This window comes from Schistocerca serialis, chromosome 5 (genome assembly GCF_023864345.2).
Source record: "Schistocerca serialis cubense isolate TAMUIC-IGC-003099 chromosome 5, iqSchSeri2.2, whole genome shotgun sequence".
Taxonomy (NCBI): Eukaryota; Metazoa; Arthropoda; class Insecta; order Orthoptera; family Acrididae; genus Schistocerca; species Schistocerca serialis.
Genome location: NC_064642.1, coordinates 285,603,622 through 285,630,573, shown reverse-complemented (window position 1 = coordinate 285,630,573; position 26,952 = coordinate 285,603,622). Strand labels below are relative to the sequence as shown.

The 26,952-nt window shown below is 42.4% G+C and overlaps 1 protein-coding gene across 1 annotated transcript in view; it reads right to left on the bottom strand.

Moving 5' to 3' along the window:
- Positions 1 to 26,732, bottom strand: part of LOC126481903 (uncharacterized) — a 53,390-nt gene extending 26,658 nt beyond the window's left edge. The window contains exons 1-2 of the mRNA XM_050105860.1: positions 26,713 to 26,732; positions 15,504 to 15,834 (exon numbers count right to left, since the gene is read on the bottom strand). Of these exons, the coding sequence (XP_049961817.1) occupies positions 15,504 to 15,834; positions 26,713 to 26,732 (351 nt within the window). The remainder of the gene's footprint in view (positions 1 to 15,503; positions 15,835 to 26,712) is intronic.
- Between the last annotated feature and the right edge of the window lie 220 nt (positions 26,733 to 26,952).

Genomic DNA, 26,952 nt, shown 5'->3' with positions numbered 1-26,952 from the left:
TTCGCCATCAGATAGTTGATTTACAGCATGCACTTTGGTGGTTGTATTGGTACTTGTATTTACTTTTTCCAGATTATGTCTGTTCACCGCTAAGGAATGATGCGCACTCTCGCAGATGGTCTGTGCTCCGTGTACTGTGTGCGGCTGGCGGATCAGCCGATCGTTTACACCAGGGGTGGTCAAGATTTCGGCTCACTGGTCACGCTCAGGCACGACTGCCAAAGCGCTCAGCCTTGCTGCACGTATTGCCCCTCCATGCCGTGCTGTCTGAGCGCGAGGAGGGTAAGAGAGGAAAACTGTGAACGCGCAGCATTTAAATAGCAACGCAGTCTCACAATTTGGTTTTATATTTCACATTTATCAACAACATAGATCATGAACACAAATGTTCAGTATTATTTCATTACTTTTGGCGCACTGAAGACATAATATAATTTTTATCTGGCACAAACTGTCAGCACACTGACAAACACAGACAGTTTCAGGGTTTCATCCCCAAGTTCCCACATAATGGTGACTTATTTAGTTTCATAGTCGACTCCCAGCATAATGGACTTTGGCATAACAAGTCACCCTCATTCAACCAACGGCTTTGTCAAAGAGGGCGGAGGAGAGAACAAAGGTTCATGGGAGGAAAACTGCTCCTGAAGATGGAAGAATCAGCAATGATCAAAGGCATGAGGATCCAGAAGGCAATGGAAACCACTGTATTAAAGACAAATAACGTATATCCACAGGACATGTAGCCCGTAATTGGAAAAGTGTCACGATGATCTGTCCATTGGCTGAAGATTCCAAAATAGTACCCCATTCGGATCTTTGAGAGCGGACTGTCAAGGGGGAGGTGACCAAGAGAAAAAGACTGAATAACCAATAAAGTAACGTTCTTCGAGTTGGGGCGCGGAATGTCAGAAGCTTGATTGTGGTAGGGAAGTTAGAAAATCTGAAAAGGGAAATGCGAATGCTCAGTCTAGATATAATAGGTGTCAGAGAAGTGAAATGGAAAGAAGACAAGAATTTCTGGTCCGATGAGTATAGTGTAATATCAACGGCAGCGGAAAATGGAATAGTGGTAGAAGGATTTGTTATGAATAGGAATATAGGGCAGAGAATGTGTTACTGCGAACAGTTCAGTGACAGGGATGTTCTTCTCAGAATCGACAGCAAACCGACACCGACAACGGTAGTTCAGGTATATATACCCATGTCGCCAGCTGAAGATGGAGAGATAGAGAAAGGTATACGAGAATATTGAACCGGTAGTACAGTACGTAAACGGATATGAAAATCTAATACTCCTGGCTCCTGTGGGACTGGACTGCAGTGTTAGGGGAAGAAGTGGAAGAAATGGTTGCAGGAGAATATGGGGTTTGGACAAGGAATGAGAGAGGAGAAATACTAATAGAGTTCTCTTATAAATTTCAGCTAGTAATAGCGAATACTCTGTAGAAGAATCACAAGAGGAGGAGGTATACTTGGAAACGGCCGGGTGACAAGGGAAAATTTCAGTTATATTACATCATGATCAGACAAAGACTCCGAAATCTTATACTGGATTGTAAGGCGTACCCAGGAGCAGTTATAAATTCAGCTCACAATGTAGTAGTGGTGAAGAATATGCCGAAATTTAAGAGATTAGTCAGGAAGAAGCAATACGCAAATAAATGGGATACATTAGTACTAAGGAACTTGAAATTCTCTAAGGATATAGATAAAGCGATATGAAATAGCTCAGTAGGCAGTATAGTTGAAGAGTAATGGATATATCTGAAAAGGGCAATCAACAGAAGTTGGAAAGAAAAACATAGGTACAAAGAAGTTAACTGCGAAGAAAGCAAGGGTAACGGGAGAGATACTTCAGTTGATAAATGAAAAGTGCTAGTATGCTTTTGTTCTGCGGTATTATTTTTATTGCGTTAACCGGTTTTCGGCCTACAAGGCTTCTTTAGAATTTTAATGAGTAATGTCACCAAAGAAGTTACAAAGTTTGTAAAAATCATTGGAAGGGAAGTTACACATCTAGACTGAAGCAGAAAACTACAGTAAATAACACAGTGTGGTGGTAATGCAACGCAAAAAGTAAAAACGCTGAACAGTAAATAAACTAAAACATAGTAAACAGGAAAATATTTTGAAATGAAACAGAAACGGAAAAGGTGCTTGATAGTTTATTTTAAAAGTGGACTAATGCAAAAGGTTACACAGGCACACTTTTGAGTATAGTGTTAATGTTTTTCGTGTTTGCTCCTTTTGTATTTGTGTATTGTTCATCATTTTTACTTTTTGGAATTCAGTCCCATCACGCTCTCAAAGATTGCATTTTCTGTATGTTCCCCCACATTCCTCCATTTTCCAGCATTCATTCATTTCTTCCTCTTTATCTTATAGACTTTGCTTACGCTCGTTATATATTCTGTAGCAACATTGGTAATTCTTTCTTCTTTTCATTGGTTTGTGTGTCACTCTCGATTATTTCTACCTCCTGAAGTAGCCTTGTCAAGTAATAATTTTATTTTATTTTATTGGTTTCTTTATTAATGTAAATTGTTATGGAGGCTTGCTGTTCATGTTTCCCATGAACGTTTTTCCGGTTTACTCAGTTTTAATTTATTTGCTGATCAACTTTTTACTTTTTGCATTGTATTACCACAATACTGTGTTATTCACTGTACGTTTCCGCTTCAGTCTAGATGTGTAACTTCTCTTCCAATGTTGTTTACAAACTTTGTAACTTCTTTGGTGACATTACTAATTAAAATTCTGAAGAAGGCCTTGTAAGCCGAAAACGGAAAATGTAATACTGTAGAACAAATGCAAACTAGCGCTTTTCATTTATTATATTGTTGTTCTACCAAGAACCGACGGAAGATTCAGTTAATATACATCATTTGATAGATGAAAGAAGGAAGTACAAATATGTTCAGGGATATTCAGGACTACAGAAATACAAGTCACTGACGAATGAAACAAATAGGAAGCGCATGGAAGAGAAGACGAAATGGCTGCATTAAAAATTAGAAGAAATAGAAAAAGAAATGATTGTCGAAAGGACTCCCATAGCATATTGGAATGCCAAAACAGCCTTCAATGAAATTAAAAGCAGGTGTGGTAACATCAAGAATGCAACGGGAATTCCACTGTTAAATTCAGAGGAGAGAGCGGATAAGTGGAAAGAGTACGTTGAAGACGAAGAAGAAACAGGTGAATAGTTGTTTTGTTATCACTTCCCCCCAATAGTTTCACAAATTATTGTAGGATGTTATTCTTCTCTTCTGCCTCATTCAATCTTAATCCCTCCAAAGCTTTTTTCAGCTCTGATTCTAATGCTCAATCCCCTGTCGATGACGAGATACCAGCTGACTTTCATCAAAATATTATCCACACAATTCCGAATACTGCAAAAGTGCTAGAATTATCGCACAATTAGCTTAACACCTCATGCATCCAAGTTGCTGACAAGAATAATATACAGAAGAATGGAAAAGAAAATAGAGGATGTGTCAAATGACGATAAGTTTGGCTTCAGGAAAGGTAAAGACACCAAAGAGGCAATTCTGACGTTGCGGTTTATTATGGAATCAAGACTAAAGAAAAATCAAGACACGTTTATAGTATCTGTTGACCTGGAAAAGTGTTTGACAATGTAAAATGGTCCAAGATGTTTGAAATTCTGAGAAAAAGAGAGGTAAGCTATACTGAGAAATGGGAAATATACAATATGTACAAGAACCAAGAAGGAATACAGGGGTGTAGTCTTTCGGCACTACTGTTCAACATATACATCGAGAAGCAGTTCTGGAAATAAAAGAAAGGTTCAGGAGTGGAATTAAAATTCAAGATAAAAGGATATCTCTGATACGATTCGCTTATGACATTGCTATCCTGAGTGAAAGTGAAGAAGAATTACATGATCTGCTGAATGTAAAGAAGAGTCCAATGAGTACAGCGTATGAATTCAGAGTAAACCGAAGAAAGACGAAAGTAATGAGAAGCAGCAGAAATGAGAACACTGAGAAACTTAACATCAGGATTGATGGTCACCAAGCAGATGAAGTTACGGTACTGTTCTACGTAGGCGGCAAAATAACCAATGACGGACGGAGCAAGTAGGACTTCAAAAGGAGACTAACATTGGCAAAAAGGGACATTCCTGGCCAAGAGAAGTCCACTATTATTTAACATAGGTCTTAATTAGAGGACCAAATTTCTGAGAAGTACGTTTGGAGCACAGCACTGTATGCCTGTGAAACATGACTTTGGGAAAGCCACAACAGAGAATCAAAGCATTTGAGATGTGGTACTGCAGATAGTCATGGGTGACTGGAATTCGTCAGTAGGAAAAGGGAGAGAAGGAAACATAGTAGGTGAATACGGATTGGAGGAAGAAATGAAAGAGGAAGCCGTCTGGTAGAATTTTGCACAGAGCATAACTTAATCATAGCTAACACTTGGTTCAAGAATAATAAAAGAAGGTTGTATACATGGAAGAATCCTGGAGATACTAAAAGGTATCAGATAGATTATATAAAGGTAAGACAGAGATTTAGGAACCAGGTTTTAAATTGTATGACATTTCCAGAGGCAGATGTGGACTCTGACCACAATCTATTGGTTATGAATTGTAGATTAAAACAGAAGAAACTACAAAAAGGTGCTAATTTAAGGAGAGGGGACCTGGATAAACTGACTAAACCAGAGGTTGTACAGAGTTTCAGGGAGAGCATAAGGGAACAATTGACAGGAATGGGGGAAATAAATACAGAAGAAGAAGAATGGGTAGCTCTGAGGGATGAAGTAGTGAGGGCAGCAGACGATCAAGTAGGTAAGAAGACGAGGGCACAATGTGTCCCTCTTTTAAAAGTCTCCATATCAAATCAGAAAGAAGATACCTTACAGTGTCTTATTGGGGGCAATGTGAAGCCAACTCCAGTAAATGTGAAGTCAGGAAAGCATTACAGCTGTTGTAAGTTTCGTTCCTCCACTCGTTATTCCCTCATACGTTCAACAACAGCGAGCGTTAAATCGAACCCCCATTGAACCACGGACCTTGCCGTTGGTGGGGAGGCTTGCGTCCCTCAGCGATACGGATAGCCGTACCGTAGGTGCAACCACAATGGACGGTTATCTGCTAAGATGCCAGACAACCGTGTGGTTGTTGAAGAGTGAAAGCAGATTTTTCAGTAGTTACAGGGGCAACAGTCTGGATGATTGATTGATCTGGTCTTGTAACATCCGCCAAAACGGCCTTGCTGTGCTGGTACAGCGAACGGCTGAAAGCAAGGGGAAACTACAGCCGTAGTTTCTCCCGACGGGATGGCATCCTCTTGGGTAAAATATTTCGGAGCTAAATTAGTCCCCCATTCGAATCTCCTGGCGGGGACTACTCAGGAGACGTCGTTATCAGCAGAAACAAAACTGGCGTTCTACGGATCGGAGCGTGTAATGTCAGATCCCTAAATCGGGCAGGTAGGTTAGAAAATTTAAATAGGTAAATGGATAGGCTAAAGTTAGATATAGTGGGAATTAGTCAAGATCCGTGGCAGGAGGAACAGGACTTCTGGTCACGTGAATACAGGCTTATAAATACGAAATCAAATAGGGTAATGCAGGAGTATGTTTAATAAATGGTTCAAATGGCTCTACGCAGTATGGGACTTAACTGCCGAGGTCATCAGTCCCCTAGATCTTAGAACTACTTAAACCTAACTAACCTAAGGACATCACACACATCCATGCCAGAGGCAGGATTCGAATCTCGACCGTAGCTGTCGCGCGATTCGACACTGAAGCGCCTAGAACCGCTCGGCCACACCGGTCGGCTGGGTTTAATAACGAATAAAAAATAGGAAAGGGGGTAAGCTGCCATGAACACCATAGTGAACGCATTATTGTAGCCAAGATAGATACGAAGCCCACACCCACCACAGTAGTATAAGTTCATAAGCCAACTAGCTCCGCAGACGAGGAGGAGATTGAGGAAATGTATGTTGAGATAAAAGAAATTTATTCAGATAATTATTGGAGACGAAAATCTTTTCCTCAAATACCGCCTTGGAATCCGAAGGCACAGCTGTTAGAATAAAAGCTACGAACGCAAAAATCCCTTCTACAATGTCTGCCCCACCTAACAGATGTAACAGAGGTGCAGTATTGAGATCTTAAAACACTGTACCGACAATGGAACCCTTCGGGAAAGGCTTTAGTATTTTTCATGATTACTTCACTCTGCTCCGTGAACAGTATATCCCGCTACGGTCACAGGTTCGAATCCTGCCTCGGGCATGGATGTGTGTGATGTCCTTAGGTTAGCTAGGTTTAAGTAGTTCTAAGTTCTAACGGGCTGATGACCTCGGCAGTTAAGTCCCATAGTGCTCAGAACCATTTGAACCATTTTTGAACAGTATATCCCCTACAACAGTTTACAAAACTCTGACACAGAAATCTGGGCGTCAGGTCACCAAAGTTTTGATCATGCGGCTGCTTAATTAAGCACATCTTCTGTACATTTCCATTTATGCGTATCGATATTGGAACTGCTTAAATCCCAAGATTTACCAATCAATTGTAGAAAGTGGCCCAGAGATCGAGACTGTTGCTCACTCTCGCAATTGGTGTCACGACATGTTAGCAGCAGGCAGCCAGCATACAACAGCAGGAGGGAGACAAGCCCCCTACCGCCATGTTAGGTAGCATGGCGTACTCCATTAGTTTCAGGGACGGGATAAAGCTGTCTGTGCAGCAACAGCAAGCCGGTGTCGCATTCAGTCTGTGTGTTTACAACTGCACACGCCGGTTACCCTCTTGTTGGCGAATTTCGCTGCAAAATTGTTATTGATGTTTGACTCCGGCTGGACTGTTCACAGCAGTACAATTTACATCTACATACATATTCCGCAAGCCACCGTACAGTGTGTGGCGATGGGTACCCCGTACGACTACCAGTCTTTCCCTTTCCTGTTCCACTCGCAGACGGAACGACGGAAAAACGACTATCTGTATGCCTCTATATGAGCTCTAATTTCGCGTACCTTATCTTCGTGGTAGGACACATCTGCAATCAGCTTCAAATGGCGTTTCTCTAATTTTTTCCACAGTCTTCCTCGAAAACAACGTCGCCTTTACACCAGAGATTCCCATTGAGTTCCCAAAGCATCTACGTAACACTTGCGTGCTGTTCTAACCTGGCAGCCCGCCCATGAATTGCTTCGACATCTTCCTTTAATCCGACCTAGTAAAGATCTCAAACACTGGAGCAGCACTCAAGAGTAGGTTGCACTAGCGTCCATTGTGGTGTCTCCTTAACAGTTAAACCACACTTTCCCAAAATACTTTCAATTAACGGAAGTCGATCATTCGCCTTATCCACGACGGTCTTCAGGTGCTCGTTCCATCTCATATCGCTTTGCAAAGTTACGCAAAGATATTTAAACGACGTGACCGTGAAGCAAGACACTACTAATGCTGTATCCGTACATTACGGGTTTTATTTATCCCGATCTCCCGCATTAACTTACACTTTTCTACATTTACTTTTTCTCAGTCAACTTGCATCCTCCTACAGTCACTCAACTTCGATATCTTTCAGAACGCCACAGCATCAACAGCAAACAATCATCGATTGCTGCCCACTCTGTCCGCTGGATCATTTACGTATATATAAACATACACACACCAAAAGTTTTGCATCAGCTCGGTTCCGAGAGTTCCGGAACCTGTACAGAAAATTGGAATAGAGATCAACATAAACATCATTTCCGCCCTCTTTATTGCTCATGAAAACCACACATTGCATGTCGTATCATCATACAGCGAGACCTTCAGAGATCGTGATCCAGATTGCTGTACACACCGGTACCTCTAATACCCAGTAGCACGTCGTCTTGCATTGGTACATGTCCGTATTCGTCGTGGCATACTATCCACAAGTTCATCAAGGCACTGTTGTTCCAGATTGTCACACTCCTCAACGGCGATTCGGCGTAGATCCCTCAGAGTGGTTGGTGGGTCACGTCGTCCATAAACAGCCCTTTTCAATCTATCCCAGGCATGTTCGATAGGGTTCAAGTCTGGAAAACATGCTGGTCACTCTAGTCGAGCGACGTCGTTATCCTGAAGGAAGTCATTCACAAGATGTGCACGATGGGGGCGCGATTTGTCGTCCATGAAGACGAATGCCTCGCCAATATGCTGTCGATATGGTTGCACTATCGGTCGGAGGATGGCACTCCCGCATCGCACAGCCGTTTCGGCGCCTTCCATGACCACCAGCGGCGTACGTCGGCCCCACATAATTCCACCCCAAAACAGAAGGGAACCTCCCCCTTGCTGCACTCACTGGATAGTGTGTCTAAGGCATTCAGCCTGACCGGGTTGCCTCCAAACACGTCTCCAACGATTGTCTGGTGAAGACATATGCCACACGCATCGATGAAGAGAATGTGATGCCAATCGTGATCAGTCCATTCGGCATGTTGTTGGGGCCATCTGTACCGCGCTGCGTGGTGTAGTGGTTGCGAAGATGGACCTCGCCATGGGCGTCGGGAGTGAAGTTGAGCATCATGCAGCCTATTGCGCACAGTTTTAGTCGTAACATGACGTCCTGTGGCAGCACAAAAAGCATTATTCAACGTGGTGGCGGTGCTGTCAGGGTTTCTCCGAGCCATAATCCGTAGGTAGCGGTCATCCACTGCAGTAGTAGCTCTTGGGCGGCCTGGGCAAGGCATGTCATCGACATTTCCCGTCTCTCTGTATCTCCTCCATGTCCGAACAACATCACTTTTGTTCACTCCGAGACGCCTGGACACTTCCCTTGTTGAGAGCCCTTCCTGGCACAAAGTAACAATGCGGACGAGATCGAACCGCGTTATTGACCGTCTAGGCATGGTTGAACGAGCCGTGTACCTCCTTCCTGGTGCAATGACTGGAACTGATCGTCTAATAGGCGCTGCTCATGCATGGTTGTTTAATTCTTTGGGCGGGACTGTGTCTGTGATACAATATCCACAGTCAACGTCTATCTTCGGGAGTTCTGGGAACCGGGGTGATGCTAAACTTTTTTGGATGTGTGTAATAGCAGTCCTATCACACTTCCCAAGACCACTCCTCACGATACTCTTCTCAATGATGAGAACATCACCCTGGGTTTGGTTACTTAAGAGGTCTTCGAGCCACTGACATACCTGAAAACCTGTTTCATAATATTGTACCTTCTGTAACAACAGCCTTCAGCCACCTGGGGTAGCCGTATCGCCTAGGACGCCTTGTCACGGTGTACGCGGCTCACCCCGTCGGAAGTTCGGCACAGGTGTTACTATTGTCCATAGCGTAAGTTAGTTTAAATTAGATTAAGTAGTGTGTAAGTTTAGGGTCCGATGACCTAAGCAGTTTGGTTCCATAAGATCTTCCCACAAATTTACAAGTCTCGCTACGGTCGCAGGTTCGAATCCTGCCTCGGGCATGGATGTGTGTGATGTTCTTAGGTTAGTTAGGTTTAAGTAGTTCTAAGTTCTAGGGGACTGATGACCTCAGAAGTTAAGTCCCATAGTGCTCAGAGCCATTTGAACCATTTGAACAACAGTCTCCAGTGGATTACCGTGTAAAAGGCTTTCCGAGAATTTAGATGTAAAATATCAGCGCACACTCCGCTGCAGAGTGAAAATCTCATTCTGGAATTTAGATGTCCTTGGGCTTGACTCACAAAGTAATTCATGTTTATTCTTTGCTTAACCGGACCCATCCAGAAGTCTTCGTTGTGTGCCGAATTCTCAAACTGCACGTAGCTTGTAACTAGTGGTTTTTTTTAAATAGAAGAAATGGAAGCACTGTCACAACAAAATCAATTCCGTTCAAATAAGTTCCACAATCGCGAGTATTTCAGCAGGTGAAGACTCATCCATTTTGAAGGCTGAAATTTGTACTTTGAAAATGTTGGGGTGTTGATCTGTCGAAATATCGATCGCTGTCTAGGACGTTACTCGGTTTCGTCCGCGCGCACTACACTGCCTGACAAAAAAGTGAAGCACCAGGAACCTGTGTACCTTTCTATAGCTACACACTGCCGTCGATGTGTAATTAATTAGAGTTACAATTCTCTCTGTCTGTTAGAACGGTCATCTGAGTGCATCATTGTTGTTCGTGTTCAGTGTTGCTACCAGGCACGATAGTGTGTACCAGTAAAGTGAACAGCGCCAGACGTTGAGTGATATCTACGAAGGACCTGGATATGCCTCGTACGTGTGTAAGACAGCGTTACCAACACCTAACAGCACTTAAAAATAACCTTACTTTGGGTCTCCATGAAACCCGGTAATTAAGGAAGACAGGATTGGGTTACGATTGTTGACGGGGCCCGAATCAGTTACTATTGGTTTGCTTGGCAATTTCACTCATTTATTTTAGTAAATAATTTTTGAAAACAAGCCAATGAGGTCGCAATCAGACTTTTAAGGCATATGACCACAATCACGGCTGAAGACCTTTAACGCGAAAAATGGCAATTATCAAAAATAAAACAAAATACATAAAATACAGACGGCCAATGCTTTTGAAGACAAGCCAATGTGGTCGCAATCAGAATTTTAAGGCAAGAAACCACTATCACAGCCGAAGGCCTTTAACGCCCAAAATGGCAATTATTAAAACAATTTAACAAACATACATTACATACAGACAGCAAACAATTTTTGAAAACAAGCCAATGTCGTTGCAATCAGAATTTTAAAGCAAGTAACCACAATCACGGCTGAAGGCCTTTAACGCCAAAATGGCAATTATAAAAAAAATTTATAAATATACTGTGAAACGGCGAATGGCAAAGCAAAAGTTAATTTGAAAAAACAACAGATGACCAAACAGGTGAGACAAATGATGGTAACTTAATAATACAATAATAAAATAAAACACAAGGGCCAGTGACAGACAGTTCTCCAGGAATCGACCTCTGAGTAGGTCACACCAAAAACATTTTCACGGGTGAAGAGAAAGGCAACCAAGAGTTGCATTCAGATCACAAGATGGTAACTCGGACTAGTGGCAGTCTAACGAGCGACTAATGATAATCTTGGTGAGGCTACCTGACATTCAACAAAACAAACGCAAGTAGTAAAATTAGGCCAAAGCCGGAACCTGTGGTCTGGGCTCTGCCCACAGAGTACTGTGCTTAGAGCATCTGGGACAAGAAGTAATGACTCCCGCAGAGGTAGAAGAACGTCGTCACCCAACCTACAATGAAGAATCTGTCAAACTTACACGCCTCACCGGACAGTGGGGGCAAGGTGAGGAAATGTACACTGCTGTTACATACATTAACCCCCAGGGCAGGTAACTGGGGCGTTAGAGTCCACAAGACAGAAAAATAACGCTGTTTGAACTTACAAATGGAAGAAGATGAATAAAGTAAATAGTCATTAGAAGCTCAGGAAAGCTAATCAGATACGCCTTCCCCAGGTACTCCACTCGCTGCTTTTCGCCTCAGTGACACTACGAGCAGCAACACGAACCCAAGCCACTGGAGAATAACGATATTTCACAATGGTGGAGGTTTCTCTATGCGAATTGCAATGCACTCAACTTAAACATGCAGGATCCGGTTTCGACGAGGTCGTGCACCCTCGTGACCATGCCCTTCGATCCGGCAGTCCAGACACGCCGCTAGTGGTCCCGGTGTGTTGTCACTTTGCGCGGACCTCGCTGCTCCTGCGCCCCAACTGAACTCCAGACACACACCAAACGGAAGTAGCACCAGGTCGTCCCAAAGGTATGGCAGGAGAACTGCATATCGATAAGCGCCACTGCTGTCATTAGCGGACAGGCAATGCTTATGAAACCGAGTGTCACCAGTGAACACGAGAAGAAGACAAACAACACAACCATGCCGACTAAACGATACAATCTGGCAGAAACCTACTCACAGCACCAACGCGAGCCGCAGCACGGTTTGTCAACAGTCGAATGTGTCAGTGGCCTGATGCTGGACTGCATGGAAATGTGAGAGCATGCATATCCGTCGTCAAGCTGTCGATCGACCGAGTCTGAGCACCACAAGGGAGGATTTCTGTATTGTCTCAGACACTTCTTAACACCTTCGTAGCTGCTGTGCCATCTGAGAACAAGTAATGTACTTCCTGCAACAACTGTGTCATCCAGCACCACTGCTCGGAGACTAGTAGCAGCCGCACTAAAGATCTACGACCCCACGCATGCACTGCTGTTAACACCACAATCCAAATGCTTGGATTTTCAGTGGTGACATCATCTGGAATCGTGGAATGGTGATGAAGCGGTGCCACTGCTGATGTAATGGTGTGGGGAGCCATCGGTAATGCCTTCAGGACACAGTTACTGAGGGAATTTTTATGGTCGAACGTTACGTTGTAGGCATCCTACGTCCTCATGTGCTACTATTATGGTGCCCTTTTTTAACAGGAAAACGGTATCATAAATGTGGCACGTGTCTCTAAGAACTGTGTCGTGTTGCTGAGGTACTGCCCAGATGAGGAAGGTCCTCAGATAAGACCCTTAACAGAGGAGTACGGTAATATCACTCTGGTGCTCTCCGAACAACACGCGTACTCTGTGAGCTGTGTGACACATTGCATTGTCCCGCTGGAGGCGCCGTCGTGCCGCCGGTAAACAAACTGCATGTAGGAGTAGACATGGTCCCTAAGGATGGATGGATACTTGTGCTGATCCATTCTACCATCCAGAATACTAAAATATTCCCCAAAACATAACGCTCCCTCCTGCGGCCTGGAAAAATCCGATGATTGTTGCCTCGTGTTTACTTTCAGACGTTTCACGCCGTACACGGAAACGGTCGTCTGAAACCCCGCCTGTCATGACCCATGGACGTCCACTTACAGTGCATGCGTGAAAATTCTAGCCCAGGTTGCCAATGAGCAGCTGTCAGCATGAGTGCATGAACCAGGCACCTGCTGCGAAGGCCCGTACCCAGCAACGTTTGCTGAACGGTAGTTGAGGAGACCCTATTTGTAGCCGCATGGTTTATCTGGTCATCTGGGCAGTCAGATGCTCAATAATTGCACCTCAGAACACATCTCCACAGCCGTCGTTCACTCCTGTCATCTGTGGCCCGTGGTGCATCACAGCTGCCTCGGTGCAGGTTTTCGGTAGCGCCATTTCGCTATGTTGGTATACATTAACCACGGCGCCACGCGAACAGTTTACAAACCTAGCCTTTCCAGAAACGCTTGCACTCTTGGCTCGAAAGGCAATGATTATGCCCTTTCAGATATCAGGTAGAGCAATTCAATATTGCAGTGCCTGTGTTATTCCGAATTACGATGCAATATACCTTTGAACATGCACAGGCTATTTCCGACTACGGATACGGACAACCATCGGCTGTAGAATGGAATGACGATAACGAAAATTTGTGCCGGACCGGGACTCGAGCCCGTATTTCCCGTTTATCTCTAGCAGTCGCCTTACCATTTGGCTGTCCACGCACGACCCACGACCAGACCCAAAATTCCACTTGTCGGCAACCACGTGTCAACAAACTAGCCGTAGGTCGTGCACGGATAGACAATGCTAAGGCGACCGCTTGCGATAAGCAGGAAATCGGATTCGAGTCCCGGTCCGCCATAAAGTTTCATTGTCGTCATTCCATCTACAGCTGATGGTTGTCCATATCCGCAGTTGCGAATTCATTTAATGTATTAGGTAAATTGTTTCCTTTCCGCATCATGACAATGACCGCATTGTTTTCCGCATCCCTCGACGCGCTTTATATACTCTCCACTGTATACTGAATCATACTATTTTTCTTTCTTTTCTTTTCTTATATATAAGCTATATGCCGCGCGGGATTAGCCGAGCGGTCTTAGGCGCTGCAGTCATGGACTATGCGGCTGGTCCCGCCGGAAGTTCGAGTCCTCCTTCGGGCATGGGTTTGTTTGTTTGTCCTTAGGATAATTCAGGTTAAGTAGTGTGTAAGCTTAGGGACTGATGACCTTTGCAGTTAAGTCCCATAGGATTTCACACACACATATAAGCTATATGTAAACTGAATGAGCTATTAACCAAAGACACCGCTAAAAGTAAATTAACGAGTTGTTTTGTGTTAATGATAATGTTTTGATACATTGTTAAATAACTGTATGAAAAAATGTAAGAAATATGCTCTTCAGTTTATTAATTCATTTATCTTCACCCCTTTTGTTTCGGAAAGTCGTAATGGACGGACGTGTGCTTGGATCCGTCGTACCAGCATTCTTAAAAATATTTTAACTGTTTATGAAAAGTATTATAAAAGTTATTAAAAAAGAAATATTTTTCGCACGGTTATGAGTTCAACTCCTACCTGTTCATCATTTCACTCGCCGCTGAGACCCTACATCAAGAGGTTCGGTGCAGACAAGAATAATTAACGACGTATCTGGAGCGGCGTTCCTGCATCGACATTGTCACACTAAACACAATGTAATTAATGTGAAGGTAATGACTCAGATTTGATACGCATCTATTGAACTTGGTTCACATATACTAAAAGTATTGTGCTTCGTGTTTGTTTAAGAAATTATAGACAGATCGACCGCCGCGCGGGATTAGCCGAGCGGTCTTAGGCGCTGCAGTCATGGACTGTGCGGCTGGTCCCGGCTGAGGTTCGAGTCCTCCCTCGGGCATGGGTGTGTGTGTTTGTCCTTAGGATAATTTAGGTTAAGTAGTGTGTAAGCTTAAGGAATTATGACCTTAGCAGTTAAGTTCCATAAGATTTCACACACATTTGAACATTTGAACAGAGAGATCGACCATTTCAATGGCTGCGGTGATTATTTGGTACCACACACACTACTGGAAGCAGCAGTACGTAATGTAAATTATGTTTATTGATCTTCAATATAACGATATTCAAGGTCTGTTGATAATGGAATGAGATAAAGTTCACCCAGGATTGTGCACATATTGATAAATTACCTTCAAAATTTTCTCAGCTATTCTTTACAATCAATTTTTCAATTATTCGAGAAATTATTAATCCATTCTCATTTCCACATTCCTATTCAACTGATGGTGTTGCCACCTGCTGTCTGTGAGTGAGTATAGCACGATGACGTCGAACTAGGCAGTGGTCAAATTAATGGAACTAGACATTGTATAACACGTGTGGGACGAGCTCGGACGTCAACTCCGTCACAGCGCAGGTATCAAGGACCAGACACAACAATTCTTTGCCAGTTTGCCCGAGATCCTCACCGTCCGAATCAGTGCATGCATCCAGACCACACGGGGTCAACTACTTGCGTGTGGACTCATACTGCCAAGTTCTTTGTAATTTCGATTCGATTTCTTAATCACTGAAATATCACGTACCCTCTATCCGAATGAAATTTGATTCCATCGCTCCCTCCTCTTCTCGGTACTTCAGTCCAGTATTTTTGGGAGCTGTTCGCGTGCGTGGAGTGAGCCGTCACCGTCGCTGAAGGTGACCTGGATGCGACTGCTTTCGTAAATGGAACGCCACAAGCAGGCGGCCGGCCCACCTCTCCTCGGCTGCGACCCGCGGCTCGAGCAGTGGCCCCCCGGGCTGCCGGCTCGCCGCCTGCTTTCCAGTAATGAGTCGCCGCCCCGCCGCCCCCGCCGCCGCCGCCGCCGCCGCCAGCGCCTCCCTGGTCCGCCACGCCCGCAGCTTCGGCCGCCCTCGCGCCTGACCGACGGCCGTCTCCTCCGCCGCTGCCGCCGCCGCCGCCGCCGCCGCCGTCGTCGAGCACGCCGTTACGGCTGCCCTCCTGGGCGCCCACTCTAGAAAGATTGGATTGGCGCGAGAAACAGGCCACGTGAGAGCTGACGGCGGCCGCCGCCTGCACGCCGCTGCTGGCCGCAGAGTCGCACTCAAAGGTCAACGAGGGCGGCTCACACCCGACTGATAACGGCGTCGAAGAAATTCCGTCTCTCGTGACCTCACGTCGCCAGGCCGCTAACCTCTAATCTTTCAAAACAATTACATCATCGATACAGTCATTAGAATCGTTTGTATATACCGCCGCTTCTTCTTATAACACAAGTAAAACAGTAGATAAACCTGTAAGTAGGCTTTTTAGGTTTTTATGTTGGTAACGTCATGTAGCGCTCTATATGAAAATCCCTGACTGTGCTGTGTGAAGTCTGTGCCTGGTTTGCATTGCTGGAATATCCGCTATTGTAGCGTTGCGCCGTTGGAGGTGAGCCGCCAGCAGTGGTGGATGTGGGGAGAGAGATGGCGGAGTTTTGAGAGCGGATGATCTGGACGAGTGCCCATCAGAAAGAGTAAATTTGTAAGTCTTGATGTCATGAACTGATACATATATTATGAATTTTGAACACTATTAAGGTAAATACATTGTTTGTTCTCTATCAAAATCTTTAATTTGCTAACTATGCCTACCAGTAGTTAGTGCCTTCAGTAGTTGGAATCTTTTATTTAGCTGGAAGTATTGGTGCTCGCTGTCCTGCAGTAGTCCGAATAACGAAGATTTTTGTGGACTATTGAAATTCAGATTGTGTTGCGCTAAAAATATTGTGTGTGAGTTTAGTGTTGATCAGAATAAGTAAAGAGAGAAATGTCTGAGTACGTTCAGTTTTCCTCAGCTGTTTGAAACTCAAATAACGTAAGGAGTTTACCAGCCCGTGTAATAAATAAATTTTTCCAAGGGAAGGTTTCAAACCGTCGTTTCAGCCGTGTTGTCGCGGTGTTCCTCACAGCCTTTGCCCTCATGAATGCAGCTACAATACTTTCGGAACGTCAGTTGATTTTACGGGGGTGTGCTGAAAGCTGATGCATGCTATAATCCAACTTCTAACTGCCGAAAACTTCGTCCACACTTGGAGCACTCTCTCCTTTAACGTGTCAATGCCAGAACACTGCGAGATCTGCAACAGTCCGGCGACTTGGGTTCACTCTCATCGATCATCTTCCATATAGTCCCAACTTGGCCCCATGCGATTTTTGCCTGTTTCAAAAAGCTAAAGGACACCTCCAAAGACTTCACTTTGATGGACAAGTGGTGAGGTTGTGGCTTCGGCAACAAAAATTCTACAGTAACGGTATCACGAACCTATTCTCTCGTTGAGAGAAACGTGTTCGTCAAAACCGTGACTAGCTTAAGTAATAAATGTGTAGATATAAAGAACAAAGATGTGGAACGTAAAGAACTTTTGTTTCATTTAGTAAGATTTGAGAATTTTCACATAAAAAATACGGGCGCATTTCACCATGCCCTCGCAGTATTTAAGCTATAATAGAAGAAGACGCTCCAGTACTCCTAGAAGGATGTTAATGAGACTGACACCGGCCGTGGAAACCAAAGTATTTATAATAGACAAATTGTTGCAGGACCCGTTTCCTACTTCTCAGAAAATTAAGGAACCACGGAACTCCGATTTACTAGTCGGATCCTTTATTCTCATTTTTGCCTGCCTTGTCATATTTAAGAACGATGTATCCGGACTTTCTAAACGCATTTACCCTGAATTGCACCAAAATATGAAACTTAATTTTCGAGTCTAGTTAGGTACATATCTAGTTATGGACCAAAGGTTATTCAGGATATTTCCGTAAGAGGGTGCAAAATTGTAGCGGGACATGGAGATTGCTCCACTGGACAATTTGAGATGGGGAACCTGGGGTCGGAGAAGCCACCTTAAGGAGATATGGAAGTAAACTTGTCTAACGCTTTGTCTAGCATTACTGTTTTCCAGCTTATTTACAACTAGCATGCTTACAGGTTTTCCCGTACTGTGCTGTTTATTCACATGTAAGTTCTGTATTTCCTGCAAGCAAACAAGGAGGACGAGCCTGATTACTAGGAAGTCATGATGCATGAGGTGGCTCTGTTGTGTGGTATTTACATTTTCTAATGACAGAATTACTATTAATCAAGGACAGGCCCATTCAGCATAACGGTGCATCGCCTTACTTCAGTGTGGATAGCCGTCCGCAGTGGCCGAGTGGTTCTAGGCGCATCAGTCCGGACCCGCGCGACTGCTACTGTCGCAGGTTCCAATCCTGCCTCTGGCATGGATGTGTGGTGTCCTTAGGTTAGTTAGGTTTAAGTAGTTCTAAATTCTAGGGGACTGATAACCTCAGATGTTAAGTCCAATAGTGCTCAGAGCCATTTGAACCCCAGTGTGGATGTCCGCAACTATCTCAACGCTGTATGTCCTGGTCGCTGAATTGGAAGAGGAGTTCCTGTTCGACGGCCTGAGAGGTCACCTGACCTGAATACCCGTGATTATTTCCTACAGGGATATCTAAAGTAACATGTGTATGAGTGGGGTTGGGGGTTGGGTTGTTCGGGGGAGGAGACCAGACAGGGAGGACAGCAGTCTCATCGGATTAGGGAAGGACGGGGAAGGAAGTCGCCCGTGCCCTTACAAAGGAACCCTCCCGGCATTTGCCTACAGCGATTTAGGGAAATCACGGAAAACCTAAATCAGGATGGCCGGACGCGGGATTGAACTGTCTTCCTCCCGAATGCGAATCCAGCTTGTGTATGAGACCCCGGTGGATAGGAGATGGGATCATTAGCCAGAACTGTAGCTGCCCGTGAAGTAATTCGAAACACACAAGTGATAATTGTCAGGGTGCGTCAGAAACTTGTTCGCCTATGTCATGCTTACATTGAGGTTGATGGCCATCAATTTCAGCAGACTTTTGTAAGATACAGTACAAATGGTGGGTTCGTTGTGTCAGTGATGGAATTTGCAGTTAACTGTAATTAAAATAAATAAAAAAGTACACAGTAATGTGATTTTATTCGTATTATATCCTTCAGTTGGTTTCCCCGACCACAGGTTCCTTACTTAAAATTTTTCAGTGGAGCATCCTCTATGTCCAGTTAAATTTTGGCACGTTCTGAAGAAAACCGCCCTGTATTCACAGTAAACAGTATGAGGAGGAACGTGTCAACAGAAGAAACGTGGAACACATATGAAAGAATATTTAGGTCGTTATATGCTGCTCGATACAGGATTGTTTCTGTATAAATGACTATATTACTAAACCGCTACCACGGAACCCAGTACCAGGTGCACGTCGCGTGTCTAACGGCTTTCAGAGGCAGCAAAAAATTTGATTTTCAGTATTTCGTGTAATTATCCACCTAATTTAAAAATTCAAATTCCTGTCGTAATCTGCTCACTAAGAGGGATAATCTTATATTAAAAGGTAAACACAATAAGACAAACATTGCAGTTAGAAACTGAATCTTTGTCTTGAGACAGGCGACTAACTGTGTGGAAACAGAATTTATTCTACATCTGCAGCTACATATTACTCTGCCATTAACAATTAAGGGGCTGGCAAAGGGTTCATCGATCCACCTTCAGCTATTTCTCTACAGTTCTAACGAAGCACGAGAAAATCGAGCACTTGAATCTTTTTGGGCGAGCTCTGATTTCTCTTTTCTGATCATGATGATAACTTCTCGCTATGTAGGTGGGCGCCAACAGGATATCGGAGGAGAATGTTGGTGATCGAAGTTTCACGAGAATATCCTACCGCAACGAAAGGTACCTTTGTTTTAATGACTGGCATTCCAATTCACGTATCATGTCTGTGGTAATCTCTCAGCTATTTCACAATAATAGAAACGAGCTGCACTTCATCTAGCTTTTTCGATGTGTTCCCTCAGTCCTACTTCAGGCGGGCCCCATACTGCAAAGCAATACTCCAGAAGTGGGCGGAGAAGCGTACTGTAAGTAGTCTCTTTAGTAGAACTCTTACACTTATAAGTGCTTTGTAAAAAAACCACAGCCTTTGGTTTGCTTTCCCCACAACATTATGTATGTGATCGTTCCAGTTTAAGCTACTCGTAATTGTAGTCGGTAAGTATGAATTTACAGCCTTTAGATTTGTGTGATTTATCGTGTAACCAAAGTTTAGTGGATTTATTTTAATAATCATGTTCATGACTTCACATTTTTCATTATTTAGAGTCTTTCTAGCTACATAGATATCTTGTCTATGTCATTTTTCAATTGGTTTTAATCACCTGATGACCTTACAAGACAGTAAATGAGAGCATCATCAGAAAACAATCTAAGAAGTCTGCTCAGATTGTCTCCTATGTCGTAGCAGAGGGCCTATAACACTATCTTGGGGAATGCTAGATATTAGTTCTGCTTTACTCTATGATTTTTTGTCAGTTACTGCGAACTGCGGCCTTTCTGACAGGAACTCACGAATCCAGTCGCATAGCTGAGACGATACTCCACAGGAATGCAGTTTGATTAGAAGTAACATATGAGGAACAGTGTCAAAAGCCTTCTGGAAATCTAAAAATATGGGCTCACTTTTACATGCACTGTCGACATCAGCCATTACTTCGTGCGAATAAAGAACTAGTTGTGTTTCGTAAGAACGATATTTTTTGAATCCATGCTATTTGTCAATAAATCGTTTCTTTTGAGGTAATTAATACGTTCGAACACAGTACAAGATCCAAAAATTTTACTTTTCGTGGGCATTGGTGTGACTTGTGCAATTTTATAGTCTCTGGGTATTGATCTTTGTGCTATTGAGCGTTTATATATAATTGTTAAGTATGGAACTGTCGTATCAGCATACTTTGAACGAAAACTGATTGGTATACAATCTGGACCAGAGGCCATCCTCTCATAAAGTAATTTACACATGTTGGTAACAGCTCTAGATTCTAATTGTGGAATATTTACTTCGTCTTCTTCGTCGAAGGAGTTTCGGAAATCTGCGTTTAGTTACGCTGCGTTAGTGGCACTGTCATCAGTGACATCACCATTGTTATCATTCAGTAAAGGTTTCGACTGTGTCTTGCCGCTAGTGTACTTTAAATATGACCAGCATATTTTTTTGTTATCTGCCAGGTATCGAGACAGAGTTCCGTTGTGAAAATTATTAAAAGCATATCTCACTGAAGTCCGCGCTAAATATTGAGTATCTGTAAAACTTCGCCACTCTCAGGGATTTTGAGCTCTTTTAAATTTGGCATGCTCCTTTCGAAGCTTCCGCAACAGCTTGCTGACCAGTTCGTGTACCATGGGGAATCAGTACCATCACTTACTAATTTCTTTAGAGTATATCTCTCAACTGCAGTCGATACACTGACTAATTTCAAACCACACTGGTCTATGGTCACATAGTCAGGTCGGAAGGAGTGAGACTGTCTCGTAGAAAGACGCTGAATGAATTTTTATTTGCTTCTTTTGAACAGACGTACTTTGCGTTTATTTTTGGTGCGTTTGGAAGTTGCTATATTCAGTCAATCTGTATTGTTTCCCAAAGTGTTAGCGGATTTCGTGACTGTGTGTTTTCGCGCATTGAAGAGCGAGATATGAAGAGTAGCGAAACGCAAAATAATGAATTATTGGCGGGTGGTGAAAATGTACCTACGACTAAAGATACTCAAGAACCCACCCAGAGTGAATCAGCACCTACTAACTTCGCTGAGGAGTTCACATTTTTCAGAGAACAGATGCAAGGCTTACATTACGCAGTTCATGAACAAAATGCACACTTTAAAGAAGTTCAGAAAAATGTGTCAGACTTACATGCAAAACTGCAGCCACTAAAACCCAAACTAGTATGACTGTTAGTTTAGACACAAAATTTCAAAATCTGACTGATAATTTAAACAGAAAACTTCAAACTGCGTCCACTGAAATACAGAATAATATAACCACATTAGTACACGAAAATTTGAACGCCATAGCCAATCAGATGCAAGAAAATGTTGCCACCCAAATTCGTGACGACCTTGATAGAAAATTTAGTAAAATTGAAAGTAATTTCAAAAATATTAGTGATGAATTAGATGAAATGTGAAAAACATACAAGCACTTGCCTTAATACAAAATTGTTAAGCTGTCAATGATGTAACCAAGCAGGGCATGCAAGTTAATGCAGCACAAAATACATCAGAAAATTCTGTGCAGCAAATGACTACACAAGTACAGCCACTCACTATCGAACAGGAGAAATTTGTAGCAGTTAAGTTTGTAGATAAAGGCAATCACTTTACTCTTGACTCTGTGAACTGACTGACCATGAAAGATAACCAATTTCAAGAATGTTTACAGTACGAAATGCTTGTAACCGTAAAGAAAGCGACAAACGAAGCTTTGTCTGCAGCAAACATGTTAGGTGAATGAAAACAGACACTTCCACAAGAAGTAGACACGTTAAAAAAAGGAGCTTACAGCGAACAAAACGCAGCAGGTGAGTCTGATTAACGTGTCAATAAGTTGCCAGAGACGCAGACTGTGACATCTCGAGCAGCGACATTAATCAGCTGTTCGGCAACAGTGCCCAGTCCGCAACCCGTTCACGTAGCTTGTAAACCTGGGGTGCCAGTTCTCTTTCTAACATACTTGTGGAAGAGAGTCTACTAAAAACAAACAATTCCAAAATTTTACACCGTATCGCAAACTACCACACCGTTATTTTTATCAAAAGCTTCAGTGGTATACTACCAAAATCATGGAATTATAAACAGAAAATACAGTTTGTCGCTACCCATATTCAAGGTGATGGAGCCTTATGGGCAAGTGAAGTAATATATTATTGCCATACTTATGAGGAATCCGAGAGAGCTTTTCTAAATAAGTAATGGTCAGCATAAACACAAGAACGTTTAAGGCGTGAGGTGTATAATCCCGAGATGTACAATATGTAGGTAAAATAAGACGAAATACTGGAATAAACCAATGGCCAAAGAGAAGTCATATGGCTTTTAAAATTAAAATTATCAGTCTCAATAAACGATAAACTACTTCATGTACCAGATTCATACGTATAACTTTTCATTTCAACGTTTGATTCTATTGGCCTGCTGCATGAAGAAGCGAAGTTGAACGGGGGCAGTAATACTCAAGTAACAAACAACAGTAATAACTATTACCAATACCACAATAAAAATGGTAATGGTAACAAAAACTGGAACAGTTTGCCTCAATCCTACAACGGTAATAATAACCTAGGACAAAGGGATGGAAGAAATTCTCCTCCTTTTAATAAGAGGCGTAGGCAAGACAAGAGATATCATCCAGGGTACAGTAATCACAATAGTAATAACAATAATCAACCAAACCGCTGGCAACCGTTACCACAGCAGTCAAACGGTAATTGGCGTCCCAATACAGGAACCAATACCCAATCATCTGGCGCTCCTGCACCACCGAACAGTGCCGCTGAACACAATATTTCTGGACAAAACTGGAGGCAACAGCCACCAGTAAGAATTATAGAAGTGGTGGGCAACACTATGCCCAGCACTTCCGAAGCGTTAAACTAGATGCGACCTCATACAGCGCTCATATGGCGGTCGCGGAAGAAACAGCGGGCAAATGGCGTGAGAGCGTGTATTTAATAAAGTACAATCAGGGCAAAAATCTGAGTGATGAACTTTGTGAAGAATACCATTTGTGTAAACTAACCGAAAAGGAAACAAGCCAAGCTGCATTTCACACAGTAGTAGGTGGAATACCGACCACAGTTACTGTCCACCCGGGCGCGGTTACAAATTGTATGGGTTTAGAATTCTATAATAATATTTTTGAACTTCAGACACCACATACGCTGCAGGTACACAATTGTAGGATCATTGGTGCGTTTGTAAATAAGTCAAAGGGAGTACGTATGTAGACTCATGTATTAGTTGTGGAAGGTAATGGAGGTATAGGGAGCACATTCCTGGTTTCTGAATGTTTACTAGTCAGCTGCATACGTGGAGTAGATTTCTTACAAGAAAGACATGCAGTACTTGACCTTTCTTGTGGTACATGTGTATTAAAAGTGAATGGGAAGGGGATACCCCTACCGCTCATTAAATGCAAACCGCTACACAGTAAGTTATGTCAAGGAATCCTAATCAAATACATAAAACCAGAAGCAGTTTTACGTGACAATCAATTTCCTATGTTGACAGATCAGACACAGCCCAATCAACAGCAATGTGATATACAGTCTTGCAGACAAGAAACACGAAGCAAAGTTTATTAATCAGTTTATTTAAAAACTGTACAACAGAACGAACTGATTAACCTTCGAATAAATATATATCTGTTTTTGATGAAAAGCCCGGTATAATTAAAAGATATGTGTATCCAATGCAAGTAAATCCTCACGAAATATTTTGCCACTCTACCTATTCTGTCCCGTGGGACAACAGAGAGGCTGTATCGAATGAAATCCGTCGCATGTTAGAGTGGGATGTGACCAGCCATTACATTAGATTATTCCTAGGCAACCACACGACCTAGCATCCATCGATGTTGCAGGATCTGTTCCCACAGCACGAGGAGGAGTAAAGTACATATTAGCAGTTCTAGATGTTTTCTCTAAGCATGTAAAACTGTATACAATGAAGTCAGTAACAACAGGACCAATCATTAACAGAATCACTAAAGAGTACATTCCACAAGTCGGAAAACCTGAAGCCGTAGTAACAGATAATCCTTCGAATTTTACAAGCAGAAAGTTGGAGTTCTTTTTGAGTGAAAATGGTATAAAACGATTTTTCATATCCTCTTTTCATGCCGAATCAGGTCCAATAGAGAGAACTTTTCGCGAGTTTAACCGTTTTGTAAGAACATATGCCTCAAAACAACAAACTAAATGGGTAGATTTAATAAAAAAATATTACGAAGTAGTAAGCAACCTATCCCATATCTCAATAAAATATACTCTAAATGAGCGTATGTATAATGCTAAAGAAAATAATGAATGGTCTTCACCCTTGCCCTGTATACCAAGAGAAGAATTAAGTTGGAAAGAGAAAATAAGGCAAGCTGTCATTTCTCTAACAAATCGGGCAAAACTGACGAAATGTCGATATGACACAATGCTACCTAAAGTACAGACCTTTAACAAAGAAGAAAAGAAATAAGAAGTGGCAAATGTTATTTTCTGGACTATTTAAAGTAATAGCAAAACCACATGGTTGTAGCTATCTGCTAGCACATTCAGAATCAAACAAGATCAAAGGTTTATACACACACCAGGATATAAAGAAATATTTTACTGAGTAAACATTTCCTAGAGTGGATGTACCTATGTAACTATTATAAGAATTTTTAAATGTGTTAGTATGTAAGGCATTTCACAGTGTACATAGTAGTCTCAAGACAAATTTATTTTCTTCATGTGCATAGGTAAATCTTAAGTAAATTTTTTGCTGAATAACAAACTTTCACGTTAGTAGTAGAAGTTCAGGAATAATCTTTTAAGTGAAGTCATTTCATTAATATTATAAAGAGAAAATTAAACAAGAAATTTGTTTTCATGTAATCGTAGTAACAGTTTTTATGGATGCAATTATTCCAGTTCTTTTGCTATGTAATTCTAAGTAAACAAAAAAAGGGTAGAAACCACGTAGATGATAAAGTTTTTTTAACAGTAGATTTTAAGTTTCGTTTAGATGCTATGATTTTTTGTGTAAAATAATTTTTCTGTTTATTCCTAATATGTGGTTTGTAAACATAAACTGCAAGATACTGTGGGTCGTTTTTTTAAAGTGAAGCAATAAAAGTCCTGAGATTTTAGTTGGATAGTAGTGAAATGGCAACATTGTGCCGTAAGCAGACTTCTATTCTGCACTATTTCTTGAAACTAATTTCAACGGTACACACAAGTTTGTGTGAGGTAAAAACAATCAGTGATGTCCTTAGCTCCAGTAGTAACGAATAACCTCCCATTGTATACTAAAAACACACTGTAAAGCTAGGCTTCACTACCGTAAACAGCCACACAACGAAATTAATGTCGTGAAGATTTGTAAGAGGGAAATGTTAGAAATTACAGAACATAAGCACTATGTAAATCATATAGTTAGTACCTACAACAGAGTACATAAGCTGTGGGATTTTTCTTTGAGCACATTTGTAAGTAACATGACGCATACCGACAAGGGCTGAGTAGTAAGTTGTCAATGGTAAACAGCACTGTCCGTGGTGAAGTAGTGCACTTAAATTTGCATTTCACGGGAGGACTCTTTATACAAGAGCAAAGAGAAATATGTGTTATAAAGAGACGTTATATGCGTGATAATACAATATCGCCTGTTGAAATAAACAGAAACACTTTGCACTAACGTCGAATATGGACGATGCTCTTAGTGGCGGGTGAACTTAATTTGTGGACTCACCCAGGCGACAGCACTGAAGTGATGCGATGACCCGCTGAAGTGAAACACAGTGAGGAGCTGTTGCTTTAAAATGAAACTCAGATAACGTGCATCGCACATAAACTGTGAAACAGACTGTAGCGCTAGAACTTTGTGAATGTGAGGTCAGGTGTGACTTTATTACACGCCGACGCGAAGCTAAGCGCTTAAGAAACGAAAGCTTCGATAAATACTTTACAAATATGTGTAATGTACGGTATTCTGAGGACACTACTGAATGCGTGGAAACCGAAACTAACACGAACGTGATGTCAACTGACAGTAAAGTGCATGAACAAAAAGCATACATTAGACCTTTTCTATCACAACGCAAACATGTCTACTATGTAACTCAGCTATCACCGAACGAACTGACGTAAATTAGTGTCGCTAGTGAGTACAGCTACGTACTAATCAAAATTCTTCTTAGGTAATGTGTATTAAAAATTGTGTTACTGGCCCCAATCTACGAATGTTTCGTGTAATCCCCGTATCCTGATCTGACTGGATCTCATGAAGCACAACCGGTCCAGAACTCCGCAATCTTCTTCCTCCGTCGCAGATCTTCGTGACTCACCCGTCTGCAGATGTCAACATCGCGAGCACGCCGCCGTGGCCGCTCTACACAACAGCAACGGCGAATGCTGCAGCACGACTGACTTCGCCTACAATACGTCGCCTTTACAACTGTCGAGCAAGAATGAATAGTGTTCAACTGAGTGATTATTATAAACTGTTTCAAAAACCACACGTATTTCTGTAACTAAAACCCATGCGATGATTCCTAAGTGTTTAATATGAACATCTCAAAACTCCA